The 26,847-nt window shown below is 41.0% G+C and overlaps 1 protein-coding gene across 1 annotated transcript in view; it reads right to left on the reverse strand.

Annotated features, from left to right (window-relative positions):
* MGAT5 (alpha-1,6-mannosylglycoprotein 6-beta-N-acetylglucosaminyltransferase) overlaps positions 1–26,847 on the reverse strand; it is a 208,607-nt gene that overhangs the window by 6,683 nt on the left and 175,077 nt on the right. The window contains exons 12-15 of the mRNA XM_032782597.2: positions 23,155–23,304; positions 11,598–11,744; positions 6,696–6,812; positions 5,748–5,822 (exon numbers count right to left, since the gene is read on the reverse strand). Coding sequence (XP_032638488.1) covers positions 5,748–5,822; positions 6,696–6,812; positions 11,598–11,744; positions 23,155–23,304 — 489 coding nt within the window. The remainder of the gene's footprint in view (positions 1–5,747; positions 5,823–6,695; positions 6,813–11,597; positions 11,745–23,154; positions 23,305–26,847) is intronic.

Raw genomic sequence — 26,847 nt, forward strand, 5'->3', positions numbered from 1 at the left:
TGTGGCCTGATTGGCGTGTGGCCCAGCTGCGGCCGCTTCTCCAGTCAGCCAAGCTTTTAGAGCTGCAGCTTTCAAGCCCTGCACTTTCAAGCCAGGCCACTTTTGAAACCTGTCAGGACAGGAGCAGGTAACTACCCACTACAGCAACAATTAGTGTAATTGTAGAGTCAGCCCCCTTTTCTGTTACCTTGAGGTGGGATCCAATATCAGCAACTCTACTAGTCACAACTATAGCAGTGCATCCTGGAGGGAGAGAGGTGGCCTCTCAGGTGGATTGATGCCAGGCCATTTAGAATCTAGGTAAAAACTAACACCTTAAATTTATCTGGGAAAACCACAGGTAAGCAGGGCAGATCCCAGAGCACAGGTGCCACAGGTTTCGTATAAGTTTATAACTGGGCAGCCACCTTCTGTAGAAGTTCTGAACTGACTTAATATGTAGCCCTATGTAGAGCACACAGCAATAGTCTGGCTGCTGAGGTAGCAAAAGCATGTTTGAGAGTAGCAAGATCTGCATTTGAAAGGTGAGATACCTGAGAATATGCTACAGGACAAAGAAGAGTAAATGAAATACCTGGACCAATACATGAAAATAAAAATCTGAAACAGACACATTCAACATTACACACCAGTGAAGTATTAGTTTAAAATAACTTTTTAAAACCAATATATATGCCTATAAATAATTTTTTAAAATCTAATTTCAATGCTTATGCCAAGTGACAACCTTGGGTAACTGAAGACCCATTCATTTGATCCTTCACTACTTTGCTGAAACAGACAGTCAAGGTGTTGATTAGTTACACAAAAAATATCACCACATTTGATTTAAACACCTGTTCACTAGGAACTGGACTGTGCTTTAACAAAAGCATCAGGAACAGCCATCAAAGGTAACAGCATTCAGTCACCATTAGCCTGATCTGCAACAGAAAATTGGTGATGAAAGGCTGTGTATCTTGTTGCAAATCTCAGGAACCAACCCAATCCACTTGTCTATGGGGAAAATATCAGAACTCCATAATGTTTTGAAATGACAAACTACTGCCACAAGGCATAGAATTGCCCCATTCATATTGCTCAATTTCTTCTTAAAACGGAAACAGTCTGCTTTTAATATCTTTCACGATTAATTTCCTCTGTATTGTGTTTCCTGATTCCCCCCCTCCCCCTTTTCATTGTTAACTTTGATACCCATAGGAACTTCAGTCTATTAGTGTGGAATCTTAAAGGATATATTCTATTGTTCTGTGAATACAACAGTACGTTAGCATTGTGTTATTTTCTGATAAAGGCGCAATAATACCTCTTTGAATGTTGTAACTATGCAAGATAAGACATCTCATTAGACAGGTACTGTTGGAACTAGGGGCTTAATCTTGAAAGTGAATGAGTACCTGGCTATTCCCCCTGAAGTCAGAAAGAGCAGAAGCTGCTCGTGCTTCTCAGGATCAGGTCCTGGATGAACAGTTGTAATGAAAATAGTGTAGTTACATTGGTCTATGTAAAGCATTCCTAACCAGTTATCTGCTTAGTTTTCCTCATTCTAACCCCAGCAACTCAAAACAGAGAAACATGTTTAATATCCTAAATGTTTTGATGCACTTTATCAACAGAATGTAGCATAGGTTTAGCAGCCTACAGTTCAGCCTTGATAACTTAAAACATTTTATGGACATGAGAATCATTCAGATAACCAGGATTTCAGATAAACATGGTTCTTCATATAATTGCTTTGGGGATTTCACAACTTTTTTTTTTATTAACTGAAGCAAAATGGTCCACACAAGTGGTTAGTCTAAATGCTCTACACATAAAATGTGACAGTCACTATGAGCAAAAATGATTTTGACACAAATTGTAAAGAAAGCTTCATGGGTATAATGGAGCCTATTAGCTAAGATTACTATAGTGACTTCTTATATGCAAAACCCCAATATACAGTAATTATTTCTCTGCAACAGTAGCTACTCATTTAGTATTAAATTAATAAGTTATTATTAATGGCTGTCACTGACTTTGTCATTCAGTGGTTTAGCTCATTTTGTAACCATGAGAGCAAGCAATTTTACATTTTAAAAAAAGGCTTTTGAGTAATTTACAAGCTCATTTTGGTATCCCATAATTTAATTTTAAATTATGACTGGTTAACATTAATTTAGCTTTAATGGAGTCACCACGCTTTTAGAAAGACATTGATCTACTATCTGTCCTTTGGTCCCCATGCTTACTCACTTCATTTTACAAATATACAATTAAACAATAATTAGGGGGAGGAGGGAAATCCAGGTCAGAAAATAATTAAAGATCAAGAGTGGTATAAGAGAGATTTTACTTAGAGATACACACTGCACCAACCAAAGACGAAGATCTATAGAACGAGACCTAACACTCTGGAATATCCACACCAAAAACTAATTAAAGCAAAGAGAACAGTTTTCTAGCTACAGGAAGATCTTCCCTGTAGGTCATGCCACTTCCTGCCATTTATGTTTAACAATTTATCTGCCACTTGAATCTCATCACTTTCCCTCTCTGGATCCCTCCAATTTCTCTCTTACCCACCAAATCAATATTTTAAAACTCATATCCTCACCTACTGAGATGCCTCACAGCTCTGCCCACTATCCCAATACCTCCCACCTTGCTCTCTTTGAGTATGTCTACACAGGAAAGAAAAAATTGTGGCTAGCCTGTGCCAGTGGACCCTCCTACCCTGCAGGGTCCTAGAACCCAGGTTCCAGTCCAAGCCCAGATATCTGCGCAGCAATGAAACAGCACCAGAGCCTGAGCCCAGCTCAGCTGGCATGGGCCTGATAAGGGTTTTTCTTTGCTGTGTAGACACACCCTTTGAGCATTAAAGCTTCTTTGTTTCCATCTTCCACTCTTGTCTTCATGCCTTCTTCCTTAACATATCATATGGCTGGAACAACTCTCCCTGTGCCACAGTGTGGCACCCATCTTCATTTAAATTCTCCATAAATCCCTCTTTTTCTGCAAGGCCCATGAATACTAAGCAACATCAGCAGTACCAACTGCTATCAAAATTATTTGGCCATTATTATTTATTTTAAGAGAATCCATATACACCGCTACCTCGATATAATGCCACCTGATATAACACGAATTTGAATATAATGCGGTAAAGCAGTGCTCTATGGGGGCAGGGTTGCGCACTCCGGTGGATCAAAGCAAGTTCAATATAACATGGTTTCACCTATAACGTGGTAAGATTTTTTGGCTCCTAAGGACAGTGTTATATCGAGGCAGAGGTGTATATGCTGAAGTGAACCACTTTTCCCAGCAACCCCTATACTACAATAAATTAAGAACTGAGTGTAAGCTTTTGTTACTGGTGCACAGAGATAAAGTAATATTTTGCTGGGGTTTGTGAAAATAAGAAGAAACTGATGTAATCGTTGCTAAAAACTCAGTACAAATGTCCAGTAATCTCGGATAGTGATGCAGATTGCATGGGAGTGGAAATATTAGAGTAAGAATGATGCAAGCTGATTTTGGGGAGTTTATGCTCATAGAAACGGCCTAAAATACATATACTCTCTATTTCTGGAGCAGTCCATACTACTGATCGATGAAGTGGTAAAATATTTAACTCTTACTGTTCTAACTGTGATAATCGATCTTTGACTAACACTCATGGCTTAATACATTTGGTTAACTGTGATTATTTGACATCTTACTGATAAAGCTCCAAACCTTTAAGAACATAACTGAGGTTATTTTAACAGGTGTTCTAAGCTACCACCATCCTCTACGGGTTCCAACAAATTTGTATCTTATCTTTTTCTCTTTCACGCTGTAATTTCCTTAGTGTAGGGACTGTGTTTATTTTTTGCCTTGTACAATGCACCAGGCGCCCTGCCAATGTTGAACAAATTCATAAATAACAGTAATATTCTATCATTCTGGTAGCAGTAACAGCAACACTTTCCGGAAGTCAGACCCAAACACAATTAATTGAATTAATATGTATTGTTTGTATCACTGTAGTGCCTGGTAGATGCCAGGGGACCATTGTGCTAGGCTCTGGGTCCCTGCCCTGAAGATCCTACATATACTCATCACTCAGACATCACTTTGAATATCTATTGAATAATGAGCTATATTTTTTTGTATTAATGAAAACTACTGTCAATCATAGTCAACCCATCCAGGAGAATCACACGCAGCACAGATATTTTAATCAACATAGCAACAAAGACAATGAAGTGTTTATTGGCAGTAAATCAGAAATAGCTATGTACTAGTTAATTTATTCTTTTGCACTTCCAGTTTTAAAAATACAATTACAGTCCATTGGGGAGCTATGCCGCAAAATAAAAACACATAACAAATGAAAGGACTGCCTGTAAACCTCTCTCTCAGCCCACACCCACCTTAACAGCCCAAAGAAATGGGAAGGGCAGAAGGGGGGGTTTGCTGGGCTTTGTAGTATGACTGGAAGGTTAAATCTGGGCACTCGTGAACCAAGGGGATGAGCAGGTTCCAAAATTCAAGTCCCCTCACAAAGTCCTGAAGTAGCTCCCTCTTGTTTATATTGAGGGAGCTCCAGCTCACGTCCTTCTGCTAATCTCACCTGTGACAGTATTTCATGGGGAGTGAGTCATCTCTCTCAGGTAACCAGGTCCCAAACTATTTAAGGATTTATAGTTAAAACCAACACACTGAATTCACCCAGAAGTTAAGACTAAATGTAATTACAACTGTGCCAACCCTTTGAGGAGGAATGATACCCATGCCCTGTCTCCACAAGCAGTATCAGAATATTTATCTAGTATTCCATGATGCAAAGACTTTTAAAATATAGAAATAAAACCAAATGGGCTCTTAAAGGAAGCTACTTTTACATGGAAGACTGCTTTTCCTGTGATGATAGTTGTATCAATACTTCTCACCTCTATGTGACCTTTCCTCTTAGGATCTCTGAGTTTTTTACAAACATTGCAATACCCTGGCAACATAGAAAAAGTACTATTTTATCCATTTGGAAGAGAGATATGTTGAGTCACAAACTTGAGTGAGTTTTCTAAGGTCAGTGCCAAACCAGGAACAGAACCCAGTAGCCCTGACTAGAGCTGGATGAACACTGATTCTTCAGTTTGGTGGCAGTTCCAGAGGGGCTAGGGGGCGGAATTAGGTTTGGACTGAACCAAATCTGAATTTTTTCAGAGTTTTTGGTGAATTGAAAAAGTTTCTATCAGGTGTGTTCCAAAGTGAAGACCTGAACTTGAGTCTCCCACATCCCCGGTGAGTGCCCTAACCACTGGACTAAAGTTTATAAGGGGGAGCATCAGCAGCACTTCCCCTATCTCTTTCTTCCTCCAGCTGTTTTACGAATGACTGAAAATATTCCTGGCAAAGTCACGAATAGTTTTGGTTTGACTGAAACTGCGTTTTTTGTTGAATAAACTATTTGTCTGAAAAATTTTGCCCAAATCTAGTCCTGACACCCAGTACCCTTTGCTAGCTGCTAGACCACACCGATGTGGTTCTTTTTGTCGTACACCACACCATCATAGCAGTAGAATAGCTGCTAGAAGACCTATGAGCTAAGCCACAAGCCCTAAGACCTGATTTGCAGAGCTGGACCTTTGCACCCATGAGGGTCCATCCAAACTTTTAAAAAAGCAATTCCAAGAACAAGCAGTTTTAATATTAAGCCACTCTTTAAAATAGGAAGACTGCACTTAAGAGAGGTTTATTTCATCAACATTGAAAGGTCATACCTGCTTTTCAATGAATGCATTCATCCTTTGTAGCATCCCCTCACATGTAAACTCATAGGGCAAATAAGGTTCAATCTGTTGAAACAGTACAGTGTGTTTAGATTAGAATTTGTAAAGAATCTTTTTACTGCAAGCGTTCCTGTGATGTGTGTTATGTTAGCGGCCTGTGTACTGTTTAATACATTATAGCTTTTGAAGTAAACGTAGTCATTAACAAATCACCATTTTACGCAGCCCACAGATGTAACTGATTTTTGCTTCCTCAAAGGCAATTCTAAAATTAATCAGTGATTGTCTTTGAGGAGATATTAAATGAGGGAAATTAACAGTTTATTGAGCAGTGGCAGAGATAAACGTAGCACAAGACTTTAGTGGATCTCATAGCTGCCTGTTGTAATTCTGTTTAATTTCCAAACTGAAATAGTACAAAGGAAAATATAATGATTCTATAATTAGATGCTCTTTGAAAATGTTTTCAGATGTCTTGATTTTTTATTCCTTACATTAAAAGCTGATCATGTAAATGTAGAAATATCCTCATAGCTTCCCTGTCATAACTAATTAATGGGTTCAATTGAGCTCAGCTTAGGGCAACTGATTTACTAAATGCACAGAAAACTTACAAAGACTCAATAACAAATCTAGTAACTTGGACTCTATGACTCACATGCTAACGCACCAATCCTTTATGCTTATACACATGCTGAGTTTTATTCATGTGAATAAAGTTAAGCACATGTGTAAACATGTGTAGGATCTAGTACTAAACTCTGATGCTCAGATACCACATATACATCACACAGTGACGGGTATGGCATAAGACCTCAAAAGGACAGAACCTTCCAGACTGCAGCACTCAGTTCTGTTAATGAAATTAACATTCTGAGGCACTCTGCACAGCAGTAGCTCAGACACCAAGTACTGATTACAAACAGAATAAATACTAACCTTTTGATTCAAAATTGCTTTCACTGCATTCTCGACCTCAGAAGGATCATTGATGTTCACAGTCCAGACATGAGGCTTCCCAATGTAAACCTCAGCATAAGGATGCTGAGATGTCAACTGAAAAAGAAAATCAATATACTGGTAAAAAGCAAGGGTCAAGATATCTTTCCTGGCCCCCTTCACTTGGTTTGGGTCTCAGGATATAATACACATAGATAATGCAATAACAGAGCTGGAATATAAAGATAATTTCTCTTTTACCTCTGTTTTAGGTTTTCTATACTTTCCCCATTAAATCTTGTGGGTGAACTTGGTGCATATGAAATGCACTCTAATTTATCCACACAACAGGTACACCATAGGCAACAAGCAGTGGGAGCTTCCCTGTCTCGCTTTATGTATCAATCTCTCCCATTTTCTCTCTATACTCTGCTCTTGCTCTCTGGGTGATATCATCTACTTCTTTGAGATCAGCTAACACATCCAGATGAACTACTCCCAAACCTCCTTTTTTATCCAGAGCCTTCCATCCTTTATCCATTCCTGTATCTCTCCCCATCTCAGGCATCTCTTGAAAATCTTTCCATCCCTTCAAAATGAAATGTCAGTATCTTTCCATCCAAATCCTCTCTTCTCCCTCTTTTTCTCTCGCAAATGTGAGAAATGCACGATTATTACTGTGCAGATTTGATTCCGATTTTCTATTCTCAGACTGCTAGCAAGGTTATCCATTAGTGCTTATTACAATATTGATGATACTATTGCCATGCAGATATGCATCCTCTGGGAACTGGACTATCAAACTCATTTTATAACCTTCACATATATAGGTTATTTTCCTTGGAAAAGGTAAAATATCTTCGCTTGGACTGACCCAGCTAGGTATTTTCTCCCCCAGTTGGTGGTCCAGTCATTATCTTCATTCCTTTGAAACTATGTACTTGATGCTGTGCCATCTGTGTCCTTGTTTTACCTTTCCAGTTTGGTTTCTGATAACCTGTTTACAGCCTCATTTGATTTAACCCCATGCATTCAGGGAGGCAGAAATACAAAACTAAACAGGGAAACAAAGTCACACATAATAGTCATATAATAAAGACACTTTCCCCAGTTCATCACATCTGCTAGCCTTGGGCGGTCTGAAACCATGACCTAGAGGTGAAAGGCAATTGTTCCCCATGTCATCCAATCCTCCATGTTCAAAAGTTCTAAAATCATACACAGATGGCACAATTAAGACTTTGATCACCCAGAATGAACCCTGACTCTCTCCTGAAAATGAGATTGAATGTAACCTCCAATGTGCATTTTAGAACCTAAGTGACATCTTGCTCACTGCTTGTTAGAAAACAAAATAAATTAAAAAAATATCAGCCAGGTCAAACCAGAACAAATAAGTCACTTGGCATCAATTAGTGCATTGCCAGAACTGACAGTTTGGCACTCAAAGAGATTGCAATGGCATCATGGTATCACAGAAGTTAAGAGATATGCAAGAGTGCATACTGAAAGGAAAAACAGGTTAAAAATGTACGAGAGAGAAGTGTGTCTTCACACTGGCCTGAAAAGGAATGCCTTTTGAATAACATGAAACTCCAACCTAAGAAAACTGCAAGCAAAGTATTTAAACAACTGCCTCTTCATGTATTACGAGATTTTCTCCCCTTTTGTGTTCAAGTACGTTCACTGAGCAAAACATTTTTTTTTATATATACTTAAAGGTCATTCTTCTTAAATAAGGTAACTATTGAACTTGAACTCCTTGTTGAAGCAAATGAAAAGCAGCAAGGTAGAGCAAGCAAACAATTTTCACAAAATATTTACCTCCCATTCTATATTTCTGGGCACAGGATGCCAGCATTTTTTGGAGACCTATATTAACATTTTATGATATCGTAAAAGTGAACATTCACATGAAAATAAGTAAAATTTAAAGGTTACGTCCAAAGTGGAAAATAAGCCAAAATTGGATTGAAATAACATAGGCCAGATTTGGCCTATGAGCTTCATGGAGGCTGATGCCTTGCCTCTACAGAGGCCCAGTGTACTCAGTGGGGATGCACAAAGAGCTCACTGGAGGACTGGTGCCTTAGTAAGATTAAGAAGATTTTTGAGGAAGACCCACAGATTACATGAGCTGTCTATATCAGCTGTACCCTAGTGCACCATGCTCCACCCCATCATCATCTTTTCAATTTCTCTGGAAAACCCAATCTCCTCCACGAAATCTGCACATGCCAGCTAACCTCAGTATCATACTGTTACCACTACAGTTTAAAAGTGATATATATTTAAAAACTCAGGTTATGAAAATTTCCTGAATTTTCAGGGCATTCACATCTGAATTTTAGATTGTATAAGCTACTGGGGGCAGAGAACATGCCTTTATTAATAAGTTGTATGGCAATGAACATAATATTTCTGAAGTGCTAACATTATTTGCATTACATTTCAAAATGTGATTTTTTTCCCCCCAAGTATGTAAATATAATGATTAAGCTTCACACAGCTTCAGGAGTTATATTGGAGATCATGGGTTCGTTGTACACCTCAGACTGGCAGGCAGCACATTAAGTCAGGGTTGGTTTTGAAGCCTTGATATCAACAGCGAATCTCCTCAAGCACAGTGGCAATCAGCAACATTCCACTGTGTGCCAGCTCTTGTGAGGATGTGTTCTGTAGATATTTTAAGAATACTGTCCTGATGCTGAAATAATGTGACTGGCCAGAGGTGAAGGTTGTAGTCATTCTTGGGGCCCTTCTGCTGCACAGAAATAGAGGTAGTCAGAAACCTAACATTTTGTGTTGATGTTTCTTTTCAAAATGTTTTTTCAGTTTTTTGAAACAAAAAGTAGCAAAAATTTTAAGCCAAAACAAAATGTCCATTCAACACAAATATTTTCCTCTCAAATTTTCCTACAAAAAAACAACAAAAAAAATTCAGTTCAGACAAAACTATTTTTTGGTAGGAAAAATTTCCTCTCAATTTTTTTTGACCAGCTCTACCCAAACTGAGAGAAAAAACACAGTAACTGTAGTGATATTTCTGCCAAGTAAATATTAAGGATTATCATCTTTAAAGTGCTTTATGAACATTAATTAATTCTCAGCACTCTTGCAGGCTTTTTCTTCCCCACTGTAGAGGTGAAAAAACAGATATACAGTTACCACCACCTTCCCTAAATCCAAAGGGTCACAGAGGGAATTAGAATTCATATGTATCTGCTGCCACTCCTTTTTTTTCAATCACTCGATCGGGCACCACTGTCTCAAGAGTAGGTAAATGGAGTAAAAAGTAGAATCAGCATTCATAGTGATTGACTATATTTGTGTTCTACACTAAGGCTTAAAAAAATTAAAATCACGAGTAATCTGAACATTATATAGAGTCTGATGCAATTCTTTTTGTTAATGCTGTAGCAGGCTGTCAGTGTTTGGCTAACAGGGCATGGCATTTCAAGCTGTGTTGATTCTGCCAGTAAAGGGTTAAGTGGATTATGATGATTTACTGGGAAGGTGACTGATTATTGCTCTTGGACATAAGAGACCTAGAAGTGGCTTTCTGGAGAGAGATGATCCAAAAGGACTGAGCAGAAAAACCCTACAAGAAGCCAAACCTGGGAAGAAGGTTTTTAATTGACATTTTCTCTATTTTATTATTGTTTTCTTTGTTAATAAAGTCAAGCTGTAGGAAAGGGGTGAATTTGGACTACTATATCGATTGTATTTGTAGAAAAGATTGAGAACAGTGCACAAAACCTTGCTCACAAACCCTCTGGCACAGGCAACCTATGTTATTTAATTAAAATGAGAAATGGTAGAAATGCATCACTCATCAACCAATTGGCATGAGTTCAATGTGCAGTTCATCTAGCTGAACCACCATTTACGAGCAGACTAATGCTATCATGCAAGCTGTTCCTTATTTACATATTCTCATTTACATAAGCAAGTTAATTCTACATTTGATTAACATACACAGTACTTATTCAAAAACAATTCAAAGTTCCAAGCAATAGTGTGTGTTAACCAATGTCAGGCCAAGAAAAAAAACAGACTAGATAAATGCTAAATGTTTTCAGTACGTTATAGGCCTAATTTTACCCATACAAAGATATGCTGCAATTATAACACGATCAACAATAATATCCAGTAAATCTTTGCATGGGAGGCCAGTTTGTTTGGTCTTATCCTTTTCCCTTCAGAGTACAAAATATTCTGGATGCTCTGGAGATTTGTAGTTTGCTTTTCCTGTTCACTCTTCAAAAATTGGTTTGACTCTCCAAGTGTCTTTACAGTCAAATACACACAGCTCATTGCTAGTGTTACTATTAGGGCTAAACAGAATTTTAATCAAAACTTCTGTGCAAAAAATAGTAAGTACGACATTCATATTTATTTGAACAAGGACGCACTTATTGCCCAGTGATGCTCATTTCCTTAAGAGAAGTCACAGGGATCTCAACTGAGGTTCCCCTGGACAGAAAATCAGATCTTGAAATGAAACTTGTATATATGGTCTGTCAAAAATAGTTAGAAGACTGCAGATATACATGGACACAGAGTTAAAGCTTAGAAGTACTTGATGGACTTCATTATTTTATTATCGTAGTGCTCAGTTAGAACATAATTGTGGTCTTACATAGGACTAATCATACCAATTCTGGCCATTGCTGTGTTAAGGCAAAAGGACAAACTGCTCTGTCTGCAGTAAATTATGCACCTTAGTTTGACATTGTTTTTTATTGTAATATTACACAGAAAGCAGTTATTTGCAATAAAATTTTTGTTGTACAATCCTCAAAAAGAAAACCATTACAGTATAAACAGTATCAGCAACTTAGACGTATCACAGCCCCAATACTTTCCATTGTTAGAAACATCAGTGTTAGTAAAGCTTACCTCTCGGAGTGTTGGCTTGCCTTTGAAAAAGTCTGTATTTTTGCTGCTTTTTGGTGGGTTAAATTTTGGATTTAGAAAAGCACATCCATTAGCAATAGCCTCTAGGGGAGCAGGCCCTTCATATGGAAACCCAAGTCCAACAAACAACTGCAAAATAGAAAAGATATATCACCTAGCACCCATTAATTGCGTTTCACTTTAGAAGACACTAAAAACTCAGAGTTAAGCTAAAATGAACAATGAGAAAGATTTTAAATGTACAAGCCTTCAAAATATGTCCACATAACAGTTTGAAAGGAACTCGATAACGTTTCTGACAGAACTTTTAAATAAATTTTCATGCTAAATGTTGCTAAGGATTTGGCTGTTCTCACTCCCTCTCTGCAAAACTAAGAGAGTAATGGAATGTCCTGGAAAACACGTCTAAATAATCTTCCTGTAAGGGGCTGAAGAGAAAACTATGGCAATCCACTCTAAATTAAACAGAAGGTTTTTCATGAAACTGATGGAACCACCAGGGCCGGTGCAACCATTTAGGCGAACTAGGCGGTTGCCTAGGGCGCCAAGATTTGGGGGCGCCAAAAAGCGGCCCCCCCCCCCCATTTTTTAAATGGTTGCAGCGGCCGCTGCATAGTCTGAGCTGCCGGCGGCAGCAGCTGCCTGTAGCCCGGCAGCTTAGGGTGCCCCCGGGGTCAGCGCACTGCGGAGTTGGTGCTTGGAGTAGGGCAGCACGCAGAGACACCCCCCCACCCCTTCAGCTACAGGGATGTGCCAGCCACTTCTGGGAGCAGTGTGGAGCGAGGCCAAGCAGAAAACCACCCTATCCCCACAATGCTGTCAACGGTCGGGGGCCCCCGGGCCCTTTTAAATTTCCCAGATTTGGCAGGCGGGCCCAGGAGATGCTCCGAGGGGGGTGTGCAGGGACAGCCGGTGGGGCTGGGGGAGAGACCAGGCCTCAAACAGTGGTGGAGCTGGGCCCTGAATATTTCTGGAGCATGGGCATCCCCCCCCCGGGGTCAGGGATCCGCGGCTCTGGTGGACCTGCCGCAGGCATGCCTGCGGCAGCTCAGCCGGAGCCGTGAGACCCGTGCGGGGGGCGGCGAAATGTCCCAGCGCCTAGGGCGTCAGAAATCCTAGCGCCGGCCCTGGGAACAACAGCCCTTTTCAGTTACGTTTTGCGAAAAAAGACATTTGGTGGTTTGATTACAGTTCAAATAAAACTGCTAGAGCTCTCTGGTAGACCAGTAGGTACAGGTTTTACAACAGTTACATCACTGACTAGCTATGCCACTTTATTTTTTCCCCTGACTAACTTAGTGTTTTTTGCCAATATAAACACACTCAGGCCAAATTGCACAAGACTTCTGGTAAAAAACAAAAACAGGAGATGGCAGCAAACTTCAGTTAAAGAACTACTACTCAGCAACAGCACTGCAGTGACAAGCCAACAATTCAATTCCTCCAGTCTAAACTGAAGGGGAAAAGGCATCAGTGCTTACTCTTACTGCCAGCATACAGTACTTATTATAATAAAGACAGCTATTGGGCAACAGGAAATCCAACTGAAAAGTATTTAACATTTTGTCACAAAGACTCCACACCCTTGTGCAACAGCTATTTAGAAGCACTCTCTTTCCCAGCCCTGACACCTGACAAAATTGAATTAAATAATGTCTCTTTATTTTCTTTAATTTAAAATTAGTATACAATGGGTTGGTTTAAAAGCTCTGAGCTATGATAGCTACAGCTGCCACAAATCTCTAAACACCACCATTGAATATATCCACGCATACGCTAGTTTCAACTACTGCCTACTAGATCTAAGCCTCATGGCAATTAGAATTATGCATTCAAGACGTGACATCTCTCTTTAGCAAACTAAGTTACTCCCCATTAAAATTTTTACTTCAAGGGAAAATGAACTCTTGAATTAAAAAAATTCTAAGTGACTATAGTCAGAAGCCTATTTCAGGCTACATATAAAAACAGTTTAATTTAATTTGAAGCATACGTTTGTAAGATCAGCCCTGTTGTAGATAGGTATTGCTGCATTAGGTCTTTAATCCACTCTAGCCTCTGGCATTAGCAGTTTAACATTATGAGCTGACTGGTTCTAAAAAAGAAATCTGCAGAACAGCTTGAAATGTTAACGTCCTCTCCAGCTCTGAGAACACTGAATCTCTGTGTAATCATAGAATCACAGGGTTATAAAGGACTGCAAGGGTCATCTAGCCTAACCCCCTGCCAAGATGCAGGATTTGTTACGTATAAACCATCCAAGGCAGATGGCTATCCCGCCTCCTTTTGAAAACCTCCAGTGAAGAAGCTTCCACAACCTCCCAAAGCAGTCTCTTCCATTTTCCTGCTGTTCTTACAGTTAGGAGGTTTTTCCTGAGATTTAATTTAAATCTGCTATGCTGTAGTTTGAACCCATTGTCTCTTGTCCTGCCCTCTGTGGAGATAGACTGGTGAAAGATGGCAGGCTCACAAGCAGGTATTTCCTTCTCTGAAACCTTTGCCTTTTCTAATGTGGCTATGTCCTCTGGGAAAGAAGGAACTGGATGGGGGCGGAATCTCTGGGCTGTCTGAGACTTGCAGAATTTTCTCTTGTATGTAGGAGTATAGATGCCAAGAGAAAACACAGTCGCTCTAAAATCCTTCAATGTTGACGGAGACTCGCCTATACTATCTGCAAACAACTTAGGTCCATCAAAAGGAAGGTCCTCAACTGTACTCTGAACTTCCTTTGGGAAACTGCAGAGCCAGAGACAAGAGGCTCTTCTCATTACCACTGCTGTAGAGATCCAACTGGTGGCAGTATCAGCAGCATCAAGGGAGGCTTGCAGCGTTGTCCTGGCAAGTAGTTGTCCCTCCTCAATAATTGCCTGGAACTGCTCTCTGTGTTCTGCTGGCAGACGGCTGACGAATGAGGTTAACTTGTTATAATTGACATGATTGTATTTTGCCAAAGCCTGATAACTAGCAATTCTGAACTGTAGGGTGGCTGAGGAGTAAGACTTTCTCCTTAGTAGGTCCAGACATTTGTGGTCTTTGTCCTGAGTCCTGGATTTAGCGTGGTGCTGCCTACCACTTTCATTCACTGCATCCACTATCAAGGAGTCAGGTGAGGGATGGGAAAATAAAAACTCCAAATCCTTTGCTGGAACATAATACTTCTTGTCCACTCTTTTTCCCATAGGCAGAATAGAATCTGAGGTGTGCCAGACGATCTTTGTTGGATCAAGAAGAGCCTCATTGACAGGTAAGGCTATGAGGATCAATGAGTATGAGTGAAGGACGTCAAGCAGCTTATGATGAGACTCTGTAACCTCCTTGAGGGGAAACCTCAAGGAGTCTCTGTCCCTTTTGACCAGATCCTGGAAGGATTTAAAATCAACCACCAGGGATCAGGAGATGAACAGGAGATGTTGGCCGTACGGTGGAGATTCCTTCACTGGTTCTAAGATTGCTCAAAAGAATTCCTCTGGAGGATCAATTCTACTAGAGGAAATAGGTGATGCCAGTTGCTCCTCTCTATGATGAATACTAGATGCTCTGGGGAGGGCAGGGGGCATGTGGCTCTGTGTGCTGCCCCTCTCTGCAAGCACTGCCCTTGCAGCTCTCCCAACCAATGGTGCTTGCAGGCAGAAGCAGCAGGCAGAGGGAGACCCCTGTCCCCACACCCCTGGTACCACACTAGCTGCTTTCTGGAGCAGCATTGGGCCTGGGCAGACAGGAAGTCTGCCTTAGCCGCGGCCACACTGCACCGCCAGAGATAGCAATCAATTGGGAGATCCTCTAGGATTGACCAGTTGGTGACATTGTACTATACCATTACTGTAAATACCATAATAATTCAGAAAAACTCAGGCATGCAGACTTTGCAAATAACGGCAAAAAAGGAAATAAAAAATAGATGTTTGCTTTGTTAATACAGTTAACATTTTGTATTTATTGAGCAAGACGAAGATGAATATTTAAATATGTATTTGGTATATACCAGACCATACGCCAAGTGTTACGGTTCCATAAAACCACAAAACTTTACAAAGCTTTGTGTCTTTCTCTCTCATTAATATCCTTTGCTTACCTAAAAAGTTTAATCTATTCTCTGGCACTGATAGGTTTATCACCCTTTGTGTGTGCATCAATACTGAACTATTTTATAACACATTCTATTTTGAACTGCAGAAAGACAGATGGCCCAGAGCCGAGAGGCTCACAACAATGGAGTGTAACTCAGATACATTTTTCTCACACACATGAAAAGCTCACTGGATAAGTACAGTCCTCTTGTAAATGAGAAAAACACCTTTGGAATAGGTTCCCTCCACTGTGAAATTCATGGAACAAAAATATAGCACTATGCTCCCAATAAGCTTCTTTTAACTATACTGCTGTGTAAACCGCAGATGAGAAAGTTAATAAGTCTGCTTGGTTAACATTGCCTACACAATATCTGAACATGATTTCTGTTTTATAGATTGTTACACTCGGCAGCCAAATGTTAACAAGACACTCCTTATGTTATTACAGCTGTATGGAAACTGGAATTTCTATTCTGCAGGAAATTTCTCATTTCTAAAAAAAATTTTGTTTGGAATCAGAATGAAAAGTTGGAGTCATGAAATTTTCCACATTGGGGGGTGAAGTGGACAGGAGAGATGCATGATGGACATTTTCAAAGAATTCTGGTTGGAAGAACAAAAATTGAATTTTTAAAAACATTTCCAATCTGAACTCCCCAACTGCCTTCCTGGCAGCCTGGGTAGTCTAGGAGCCTGAGTTATGCAGGAAAGCATCAACAGAACCCCCATGTTCCCAACAGAACATTTTAATTCTGTCCAATCAGCATTTTCCAATGAGAAACTGTTCGGTCAAAAAATTTGAGGTCTAGCTGTTATGCACTACATCAACCACACATTAAGCTAGCCATTTTATAAATTCTCCCTATTTGAGAAATGCCTCTTTTGAAAGGCATTTTCAAATTCTGATCTATAAGCTGCACAATATAGTGGCAGCTTCAAGCTCTTGATGATGATTGTGAGAAACTAAGAACTGTTTCAGATGTTTCAACTATATATTTGGGGCTTGCAAAGCAGTGATCGAAAAATCACAATTTAGTGGTCATCTACTACGAGCAAGCTAAAGAAGTATGGACTGGATGAATGGACTATAAGGTGGATAGAAAGTTGGCTAGATTGTCAGGCTCAAGAGGTAGTGATCAACGGCTTGATGTCTAGTTGGCAGCTGGTATCAAGTGGAATTGCCCAGGGGATGGTTTTGTTTAACACCTTTACTAATGATCTGGATAATGGTATGAATTGCATCCTCAGCAAGTTCGCAGACGACACTAAGCTAGAGGGGGAGAGGTAGATACACTGGAGGGTAGGGATAGGGTCCTGAATGACCTAGACAAATTGGAGAATTGGATCAAAAGAAATCTGATAAGGTTCAACAAGGACACGTGAAGAGTCCTGCACTTAGGAAGGAAGAAACCCATGCACGGCTACAGTCTGGGGATCGACTGGCTAAGCAACAGTTCTGCAGAAAAGGACCTGGGGATTACAGTGGATGAAAAGCTGGATATCAGTCACTAGTGTGTGCTGTTGCCAAGAAGGCCAACACCATATTGGGCTGTATTAGTAGGACTATTGCCAGCAGATCGAGAGACGTGATTATTCCCCTCTATTCAGCACTGGTGAGGCCACACCTGAAGTATTGCATCCAGTTTTGGGTCCCCCACTACAAGAAGGATGTGGACAAATTGGAGAGTCCAGCAGAGGGCAACAAAAATGATCAGGGGGCTGGGGCACGTGACTTACGAGGAGAGGCTGAGGGAAGTGCAGTTATTTAGTCTGAAGAAAAGAAGAGTGAATGGGGATTTGATAGCAGCCTTCAACTACCTGAAGTGGGGTTCCAAAAAGGATGAAGCTCAATTGTTCTCAGTGGTGGCAGATGACAGAATGAGAAGCAGTAGTCTCAAGTTGCAGTGGGGGAGGTCTAGGTTGGATATTAGAAAACACTATTTCACTAGGAACGTGGTGAAGCACTGGAATGGGTTACCTAGGGAGGTGATGGAATCTCCATCCTTAGAGGTTTAAGGCCCAGCCTGACAGAGCCCTGGCTGGGATGATTTAGTTGGGGATTGATCCTGCTTTGAGCAGCGGGTTGGACTAGATGACCTCCTGAGGTCCCTTCCAAACCTGACATTCTATGCTTCTTGGAACACGTTGCAGAAATTGGATCTAGTTTGAGATGGAAAAAATTTTGAGGGTGCTCCATACTGCCATATTTGTGGGCATCTGTATTTTGTGATGGACTTAATTATAATTTGTACTGATCTCTGACTTTTCAAGAACAGAATCCTTGTTTGAGGCTTTGTACTAATCGGGAAGTACAATACTGGATTTCACAGCAATGAAAGAATGTGGCTGGCCCTTTATGTCTGAAAACTTATGCTCAGAAATGAAACTTTTGAAGCTGAAAGTGTCTCTGAAGGTATATTATTATAATTTTAGAGGCAAAGCTGAAAAAAATAGCAGGTTTATGCTTGAAGCTGCAATTGAACATATAGATACCAGCTTCACCATTGGCTATAGCAGTCATTATTCAAGTGCTTTTGGTGTCCTGACTACACACTATGATTTAGTGAGCAGAGGAACATAACTGAACCATTAACAATTTGCTAGACCACTTTATGCAGGTATTGCACAACGAAGAAGGAGGAGGAGTGGCTTCTTCCTGTGCCTACACTTAAATAGGATTAGAGGAATGTGCACATATATGTTATAAGACAGGGGGTCAGCAACCTTTCAGAAGCGGTGTGCTGAGTCTTCATTTATTCACTCTAATTTAATGTTTCGCGTGCCGGTAATATATTTTAATGTTTTTTAGAAGGTCTCAGTCTATATATTATATAACTAAACTAGTGTTGTATCGTAAAATAAACAAGGTTTTCAAAATGTTTAAGAAGCTTCATTTAAAATAAAATTAAAATGTTAATCTTACGCTGTCAGCCTGCTCAGCCCGCTGCTGCTCTGGGGTTCTGTTCACCTAGGCTGGCAGCGGGCTGAGCGAGGCCTGCGGCCGGGACCCTGGCTGGCAAGGGTCTGGCAGCCAGAACCCCAGACCAGCAGCAGGCCATGCGGGGCCGGCGGCCGGGACCCAGAGGGCTGAGGGCAGAGGGCTAGAGTCAGGGCTGGGAGCTGGGTATGTGGAGGGATGCAGGTGTCAGAGCAGAGGGGAGCCTGGGTATGTGGGGGCGGGGGGTGCCACAGTCAGGGCTAGAGTTGTTGGGGGGTGGAGGGAAATGGAATCAAGCAGAGGGCTGGGTGTGTATGAGGCGGGTACAGGGCTCAGGGCAGGGGTCTGGGGTGTGTGCAGGCAGAAGGCAGTGTGTGTGTGTCGGGGGTCAGGGCTCAGGGGAGAGGACTGGGTGACTGCCCCCCTAAGAACTCCCAACCCCCCTGTTCCTTGTCTCCTGACTACCTACTCCTGGAACCCCTGCCCCAACTGCCCCCCAGGACACCAACCCCTATCTAAGTCTTCCTGTTCCTTGTCCCTGGACTAGACCCTAGACCCTACCTATCCCCTGACTGCCCTGACCCTTATCCATACCCCCGTCCCCAGCCAGACCCCCAGGACTTCCATGCCCCATCCAACCGCTGCCTGCTTCCTGACAGGACCCCCAGAACTCTCAACTCATCCAAACGCCCCTAATCCCTGCCTGCCCCAACCCCTCTCCACACCCCTGCCTCCTGACAGGACCCCCCGAACTCTCAACTCATCCAACCACCCCAACTGCTTGTCCCCTGACCACCCCCTCCAGAGACCCCCCATCCTAACTGCCCCCTCCAGGACCCTCCTTGCTCCCAGTCCCCTGACTGCCCTGACCCCTATCCACCCCCCACCCCCTGACAGACCCTGCCCCTCTCCACACCCCTGCCTCCTGACAGGACCCCCAGAACTCCCAACTCATACAACCCCCCCACCTCCTTGTCCCCTGACCNCGCTCCCCAGCCCTGGACCCCTTACTATGAGGGTCCACACAGAGCTAGACATGCTGCTCTGTGGGAGCACACAGCCCCGCCCCTCAGAGTGCTGCAGAAATTTCTTTCCTCAAGTAACCTTCCCTGCCTTCTGATTGCCCCCTCCAGAAACCTCCGCCCCAGCAACCCCCCCCCCCATCCAACCCACCCTATCCCCTGACTGCCCCCACCTCTTATTCAACGCTCCCCAGCCCTGGACCCCTTACTATGAGGGTCCACACAGAGCTAGACATGCTGCTCTGTGGGAGCACACAGCCCCGCCCCTCAGAGTGCTGCACGCGGCGGTGGCAGAGCTCCGGTTGAGCGGGAAGCGTGTCTGTCTCCCCGTGGAGCCAAACGCTGCCCCGTGGGAGCGCGCAGCCCCAACCCAGAGTGCTGTATGCGGCAGCAGGGCTCCAGGGAAGGGGAGAAGGCGGGGGAGGGGCCGGCAGCTTGCTGCGCTTGGCCTGGTGCTCCGGCCCAGGAGCGTGGACCCCGCAGCTTGCCGTGACAAGACAGTGGGACCATTTGCTAGCCCGTGCGCATGGCTATGCTTCTGCTCCCAGCCCCTGCGGGGGGAGCAGAGGGCAGAGGACAGCGGGCTGGGCTGGGCAGGGCAGGATTTTTTAGTGGCATGTTGGAGTCCCGGCAGGCTCCAGCATGCCATTAAAAATTGGCTTGTGTGCCATCTTTGGCATGCATGCCATAGGTTGCCGACCCCTGTTATAAGATTTGTTAAGCTACCAGATCATGTCTTTCAGGATATACTGCTTTTGGCGGAAATACTGTTCTCACTGTCCTTTAGCAATGGAATGTTAGAATGTGGGGTTTCCATGATTAACTTGATACAAACAAGCCAGCCCACCAAGATGCAACAAATCAGCTGATGCAGATACAAGTGAAGGTACAAGAATCATAGTGAAGGTGTTTAATAATCATGAGAAGCTATTCTCTCCTGCCCTGCAGGAAAGCCATGAACAAAATATTCAAATGCACACTCACAGTGAACACTAACAGCAAACAGTAGTGGAGGACTAATTTAGTAGTGTGATCAGATCACATACAGATTTCAAGTCAGGTGACCAGTCACTGTATTACTGATGAGATACTAATTGTAGATATTAGATTTTTTTAATTCAAATCTGACTACTTTAAAAATCTTAGTTCCCACTCTCAATCTCAGGCTGCTGTTATTTATTTTTTATTAAAGCAAGCGTAAAGCTAAATATATCAGAGCAACTAAATATCAGGCATACTAAAAATAAGAGAAATGACAACCCACATCCTAACAGCCCATAAAAGAATCAACACACAATCTCATTTGGTCATGACATCACCAAGACATTTCATTTTGACTGACTTGACAATGAGACAAGACCCTAAAAATTGGAACAACAAGATCTGATGTCTTAACTACCTGTCATTTTTTTTTGTTCTGTTAGCCTGGCTATGTACAAGCAAGCAAATCCTTTGTTTAAGGGAACTTTGATAATTATCAAATATCAAATTATCAAACAACAAACATTATGGAAAAATATTTGAAAAATAGAAAGACTTATTTGAAAGATGTCACTAATATGATTTTAAAGATCTAATTTAAAGAAGCAAAGATTGTATTTGAAGAGATTATTTAAAAACAGATGTAACAGGCTAGCATTTCAATACTGGTCTCAAGAACTTGCAGCTTCATTTGAGAAACATAGCAAACTCTCAAAACTAGTGTGTCAGGGAAGAAACAAAGCATAGCAATAATGCGGAAACTCTTTCAAACTCTCACAAATCCTTGTAGATTTTTGCAAGCTGCAATACAGGGATCCAACATTTTTAAAGACTTCAATACTTTGGCACAATGATAGTGACATTTTATATTACTTCTTTCATTCAGACAGATCTCATGAGCACTTTACAAACTATAGTCCCTTCCATTTAATTCAGTCACTAATCAAACTGATCAATGTAATTTGGATCAAAATATCAGAAGCCAAATCATATAAAAACAAAACCCAACTCCCACCTTTTATTTTGACAGTACTAGACTATCATTATTGGATGATTCAATAATAGCTATGTAAAACTGCTTAATAATGAAAATTAGGATTTTTAGTGTAATACAAATAAAAAGGAGCCCCAGGAAGACTCATATTACTGAAGAATGATTATAAGTAAAAACTTAGTTATAAGACGTTATAAACAGTATCACGTGCTATGCAAATTGTGATAAGCATCCTGGAAGTTAAATAAGCTGTTGAACGTGATTTCTGTTTTAACCAGTAAAGAGAACAAATTTAACTGGAGAGATTTCTGCTCTGGTTATTATTAAAATGTCAATATTTACCCACAGTGGAACCCATGATTAACACAATAATTTCAAATTCTAAATGCAGGGTAAAGCTATTGTGATCTCAGGTACATCTGTGTGGCAAATATAGGTACATGCTGACTTTTTAAATGGTAACATTGTATGTGTATGCAGAAAGTACACATACATAGTGGTTGTCTTTAAAAAAAAGAAAATTTTCCCATAGCCACTGCACAGAAATGCAAGGCTACCACTGTTTTCCCCTATACTTTGAATAGGAGATCTCTGTGATAAACTGCATAGCATAACTGAAAGGAGCTTACTTTTTAATGGCTTCTGTTGTAACAGTGCACAGCAACAAATCATCAACAATGGGGAAGAAAGTGGAAAGGCCCCATACATTTCATTTTGCAAATTTAAGATCTCAAAACGTTTCCTTCACAAACCCACTGACTGAAAATTACACATTTTATTTGAACCTGATCCACTAACAAGTTTTTATGCTTCAAATTATCCTCCTAAAAATAGATTATTATAGCCTGCATAAACCTGTCCATGGGTAAGGGAATTGAACGGCAAATTGGAAAAAAGCGTTCCAACCTCTGGGGAAAAAAGTTTATTTAAATGTGTACATTACTCTTATCTTAACTTTAGTTCATACACAGACCATGGGACCACAGGCCAAAAAAACACTTTAAAAGTCTCTCTCTGAGCTCACGTGGAGCTGCGGAAGTAAGTGAATGGAGAATTAAATGCTTTTTATCACTATAGAGGGATGTGACTCCAGGTTAAAGTCATTGCTAGGGCAGTGTACAAGAGCCTCCAGTGCAGTTGTCAGATAGCACCTAGTTTTAAATTGTGGATTTAAAAATGAACTAAATTCTCACAGATGATAGATAATCTTTTTGCTCTGCTTATCAGTTACAAAAAGGAAAAATGAGTTTAGGGATATTTTGAAACTGGTTTTAAGAAGTCTCTCCTAGGCTGGATGGCATGAGCCAAGTTTTCTGTAAGTGGCTGCCAGTTTGTCAAGCATATGCACAGTTGTTAGGGCAATCTTAGGTGCTTGTACATAGCCAAAGGCCAGGTTAAATTCCCTTTTATTTGGCTGTGTTTTCTAAAGCCCCTTAATGCAGGTGTCAGCTAATGGCAAGATGGCATTTGAGTTCTTCAGGTACAGTAATTCTTTAGTGGTTTTAGCATTTTCCCCTCTTGGCAATAAACTTACTTTTGTTTCTCTCAGCAGAAACTGCAAATCTCGGCCACTAAGGATGCCATGGTTTTTCACATAGCTGGGCATATGGACAGTACTTGTCCCGTGGACAGTTCCATGGACTTCCATGTAGGTATGAATGATGTCCAAATAAGCCTTCTTATCCTATAGAATGAAACAAAGTTTGTTTTAGTCTTTACAAACAAACTAAGAAGTGATGCTGTCCTAATCAGAACTGGTTATCTGCTTAAACAATGTCTCAAAGCCCTAAATGAAAGGAGGCCAGTGGTTCTCATCTTTCATAACCACATCTTTGACATAAGACTTGATAGTATATTATATGATTAGCATTTTAAAGTCTTAATTTCAATAAGTTTTGTGCTAGTTTGCAATACAGCCAGCCTGCTTCTGTTCGACAGAACTCAATGGGAAAATTGCCATTCATTTCAACGGAGCACAACCAGGCCCTCAAACCGTAATAACTAAGACAATACATTTTTACAAGACAGAAATGTTTTCAGTTCACTTCTACACATAATAAACTCAATTTTGTAACCCACACTTACTCCACTTTCATTGGACTACTTATGCAAGCGGTCACCACTTTTGCGCAGTCGTGCAAAAAACAGTTACACAGTTTGGCCTAAAAAAACAGGTTAGAAGAGTTGTTGAGGTATTTCTGTCAGGAACTCAATATAATTGGCCTTGGCTCATCTTCGCTGTGAAGAAAGAAGGAGTTAATCTTATCTCACTAGTGCCATGTCCCTGCTTTCTCTCAAGATTTGGACATAAGCCTCTACACAGTCTAGTCCTAACACCAAGAAACAAATGTCTTGTCTCTTTGGTGCCATGACAGCTCTAGGCTTGTATTTTCCACCCTACTTGATTTGTCATAGGCAACCCCTACACACCATTATTTGACAGCTATGTATAGGAAAGTTGGCCAACGGTGATATTGAAGTTCCCTCGAGGGGAAGTAGACTAGGAAAATCCTATTACCCGGAAGCCTGGGACAGTAAGACACAAAGCCTAGACAAGTGAAATTTTATAATGTACTGCTTACCAAAAACGGACGTGCATTAAGTATTCAGTGTAGCCAATCTGAGGCTTGAAAATAAAAGATGGTTTCTACCTTTAGCTTCCTCTGTGGTTGGGTAACACTTGCGGGGAAGTGGACAACTTGCTCTTTCACAGCCTCCCCCATTGATAAATGTCTCTGATCAGCCAGCTGTGTCCCATAATACATTTTAGGAAATAATAAATAATTATTATTTATGTCAACAAAAATATTGAGAGAACCAAACTTTCTTCTCTGATAACTAAATCCAAGATTCAGATTGTCCTTGTACAAATCAACATATGAAAAAGGCTTTTGTAGTCTGGAGGACAGAAAAAAGCAGGGATGAAGGAGCTATCCAACTCTGGCAGCTGCTGCTTAGTCTCTACAAGACCTTAAAGCCACATAAAATACTGTATTAGCCACAAGATAATTAATTAAAAGGCTATCTAGACAATAATAATAAAGTACAGTTAAGTACTACTTCCTACAATCCCAACAACTCAAAAATATTTCATTAGGATTAGGGACAGAGAAAGGCAGAGAGTATAATGAATAAACTCACTTGAGAGAAAGGTTTCACACAGTATATTACAGTAAATGAAACAGCAAAACAGAATTTACATTCTTAATATTGGCTGAGAAAACTCAAAGTCATGCATAAACAGAGTTCTGAAAAGTCAATTTTCAAGACTAATAATAGTAAGAATAAGAATAGTAAACAAATAATAATGCTTAGCTCTTATATAGTGTTTTTCATTATTAGATCCCAAAACATTTCACAAGGGAGGTCAGTATCTCTATCCCCATTTTACAGATGGGGAAAATGAGGCATAGAGAAGTGAAATGACTTGCCCAAGGTCACCCAGCAAACTCGTAGAAGAGCTGGAAATAGAATTTAGGTCTTCTGAGTCCCAGAATAGTGCTCTATCCACGAGGCCACAATTCAGTATTAACTTAATGTGTTTTGAGACTTTTTAAAAATTATTTTTCCACTGACCGTTAAAGGTGCCTGACTCACACCACTTCCGCTGTGACCAGGAAGGGCCTCTTCCAGGGCTAAAAGGGCGTTCTGTCTCCATGCCTATTGTCAAAGGCTTTTTCCTGAGGGGCCTCCTCCCTTTTATTGATTCAGCCTTGCTCTGCGGTCAGAAATCTTTAATGGGTACCCAGGTTCAAGCCAAAGCAATGCAGGGTCATTGTCTTGTCTAACTTCAAAAAGGGTACCTTCCCCTACTCAAGGCCTCAGCCACGATTCAAGTGCTCATCAGCTGGGGTGGATTAATGCATCAGCCCATTGCGAAAACAGTCATGAATTTCAGAAGATCCCAGAAATTAGAGGTGGAAGGGACCTACACTATTAGTTCATCTCCATCCCTGGTTCTTGGTTGTGTATTTACTAGCATTTTGTCTCAAGCTATGAGGCTTTCACCACTTCCCTTGGAAGACCATTATGAAACACTGTATAGACTTCAACACTCGTGGCCTCCCACAGATCTCAAAATTGAGGAAACAGAGGCAAAGCGACTTAATGGAGTCCACACAAGAAGTCAGTGGCCAAATCAGGAATAGAACACTCAGTCCCTTCCCAATTCCCAAACCCATGCTCAGCTGTCATGAAATTATGCTTATAAACCGCCCTCTCATTCTCCATTCTGTCCTAAATAATTCCTCTCACTGGTGTTCACACCCTTCAAATAACTGTAAATGTATGTCCCTCTTTAGTTATCTTTGAATACAGCAGTACATATTTAATGACTTCTACATTTTTCCCACCGGTGAATCCATTTGTTGTTCTTTTCTGAACTTTAATTTCTCAATACATGTGTAGTAAGGAGGTGCCCAGTACTGAACATGACATGCTAGGAGCTATATTCTATTATGTGTATTACAAGAGCACCCTAATTGAGGCTGGCGCTCCATTGTGATGGGCAATGAACACACAGTAGGAAACAGTCCCTAATGGAACAGCTTTCAATCTAAAGAGACAAGACAAACAAAAGGTTGGAAGAGAAACAGAGACATAGAACTGAAGTGACTTTCTCAGTGTCACAACAACAGGTGAATGGAAGAGCTTCCAGTAGACGCTTTGTCTTATCTCAAGTCCTATGCCAGTGGCCTTCAAAATGAGCTATGCTCCCTTTTGAGGCAGTGATATAATACAACATCTCTGAGCGCGTAGCCCCAAATTATTTTGGCTTTTTCCTGCCACATTGAATGAAAACTCATGTCTAATTTGCTATCCAATATCACCCTAAATACCTGTAGAACTAAGCTCCAGGGCCCTAGCTCCCATTGGAAGTTAGTTTTTTTTTTTACTTTATGACCTATACGCTACATATAAACAACACATAAAAGAACAAACCAAACCTTCAATACATGCGAGATACTATTCCCAACAACAAGATAAAGAAAACACAGAGTTGGCTAGAATAAAATGCCATGGTATCGTTTATGTCTTTAGATATTTATAATTATAGCTTAAGGCTATATATGTAGTATTATTAGCAACTCAGATAACATATTTAGTGCCTGGAAATAACAGCTTCAAGTGAATTATGTACTTTAAAATACCACAGGGATAAGCCAACTAGTTTACACTAGCAATAAAATATAATATGAAGCGCCCTGCTGTACCACTGTGACTTATA

The sequence above is a fragment of the Chelonoidis abingdonii genome, chromosome 10, assembly GCF_003597395.2.
Source record: "Chelonoidis abingdonii isolate Lonesome George chromosome 10, CheloAbing_2.0, whole genome shotgun sequence".
NCBI lineage: Eukaryota > Metazoa > Chordata > Testudines > Testudinidae > Chelonoidis > Chelonoidis abingdonii.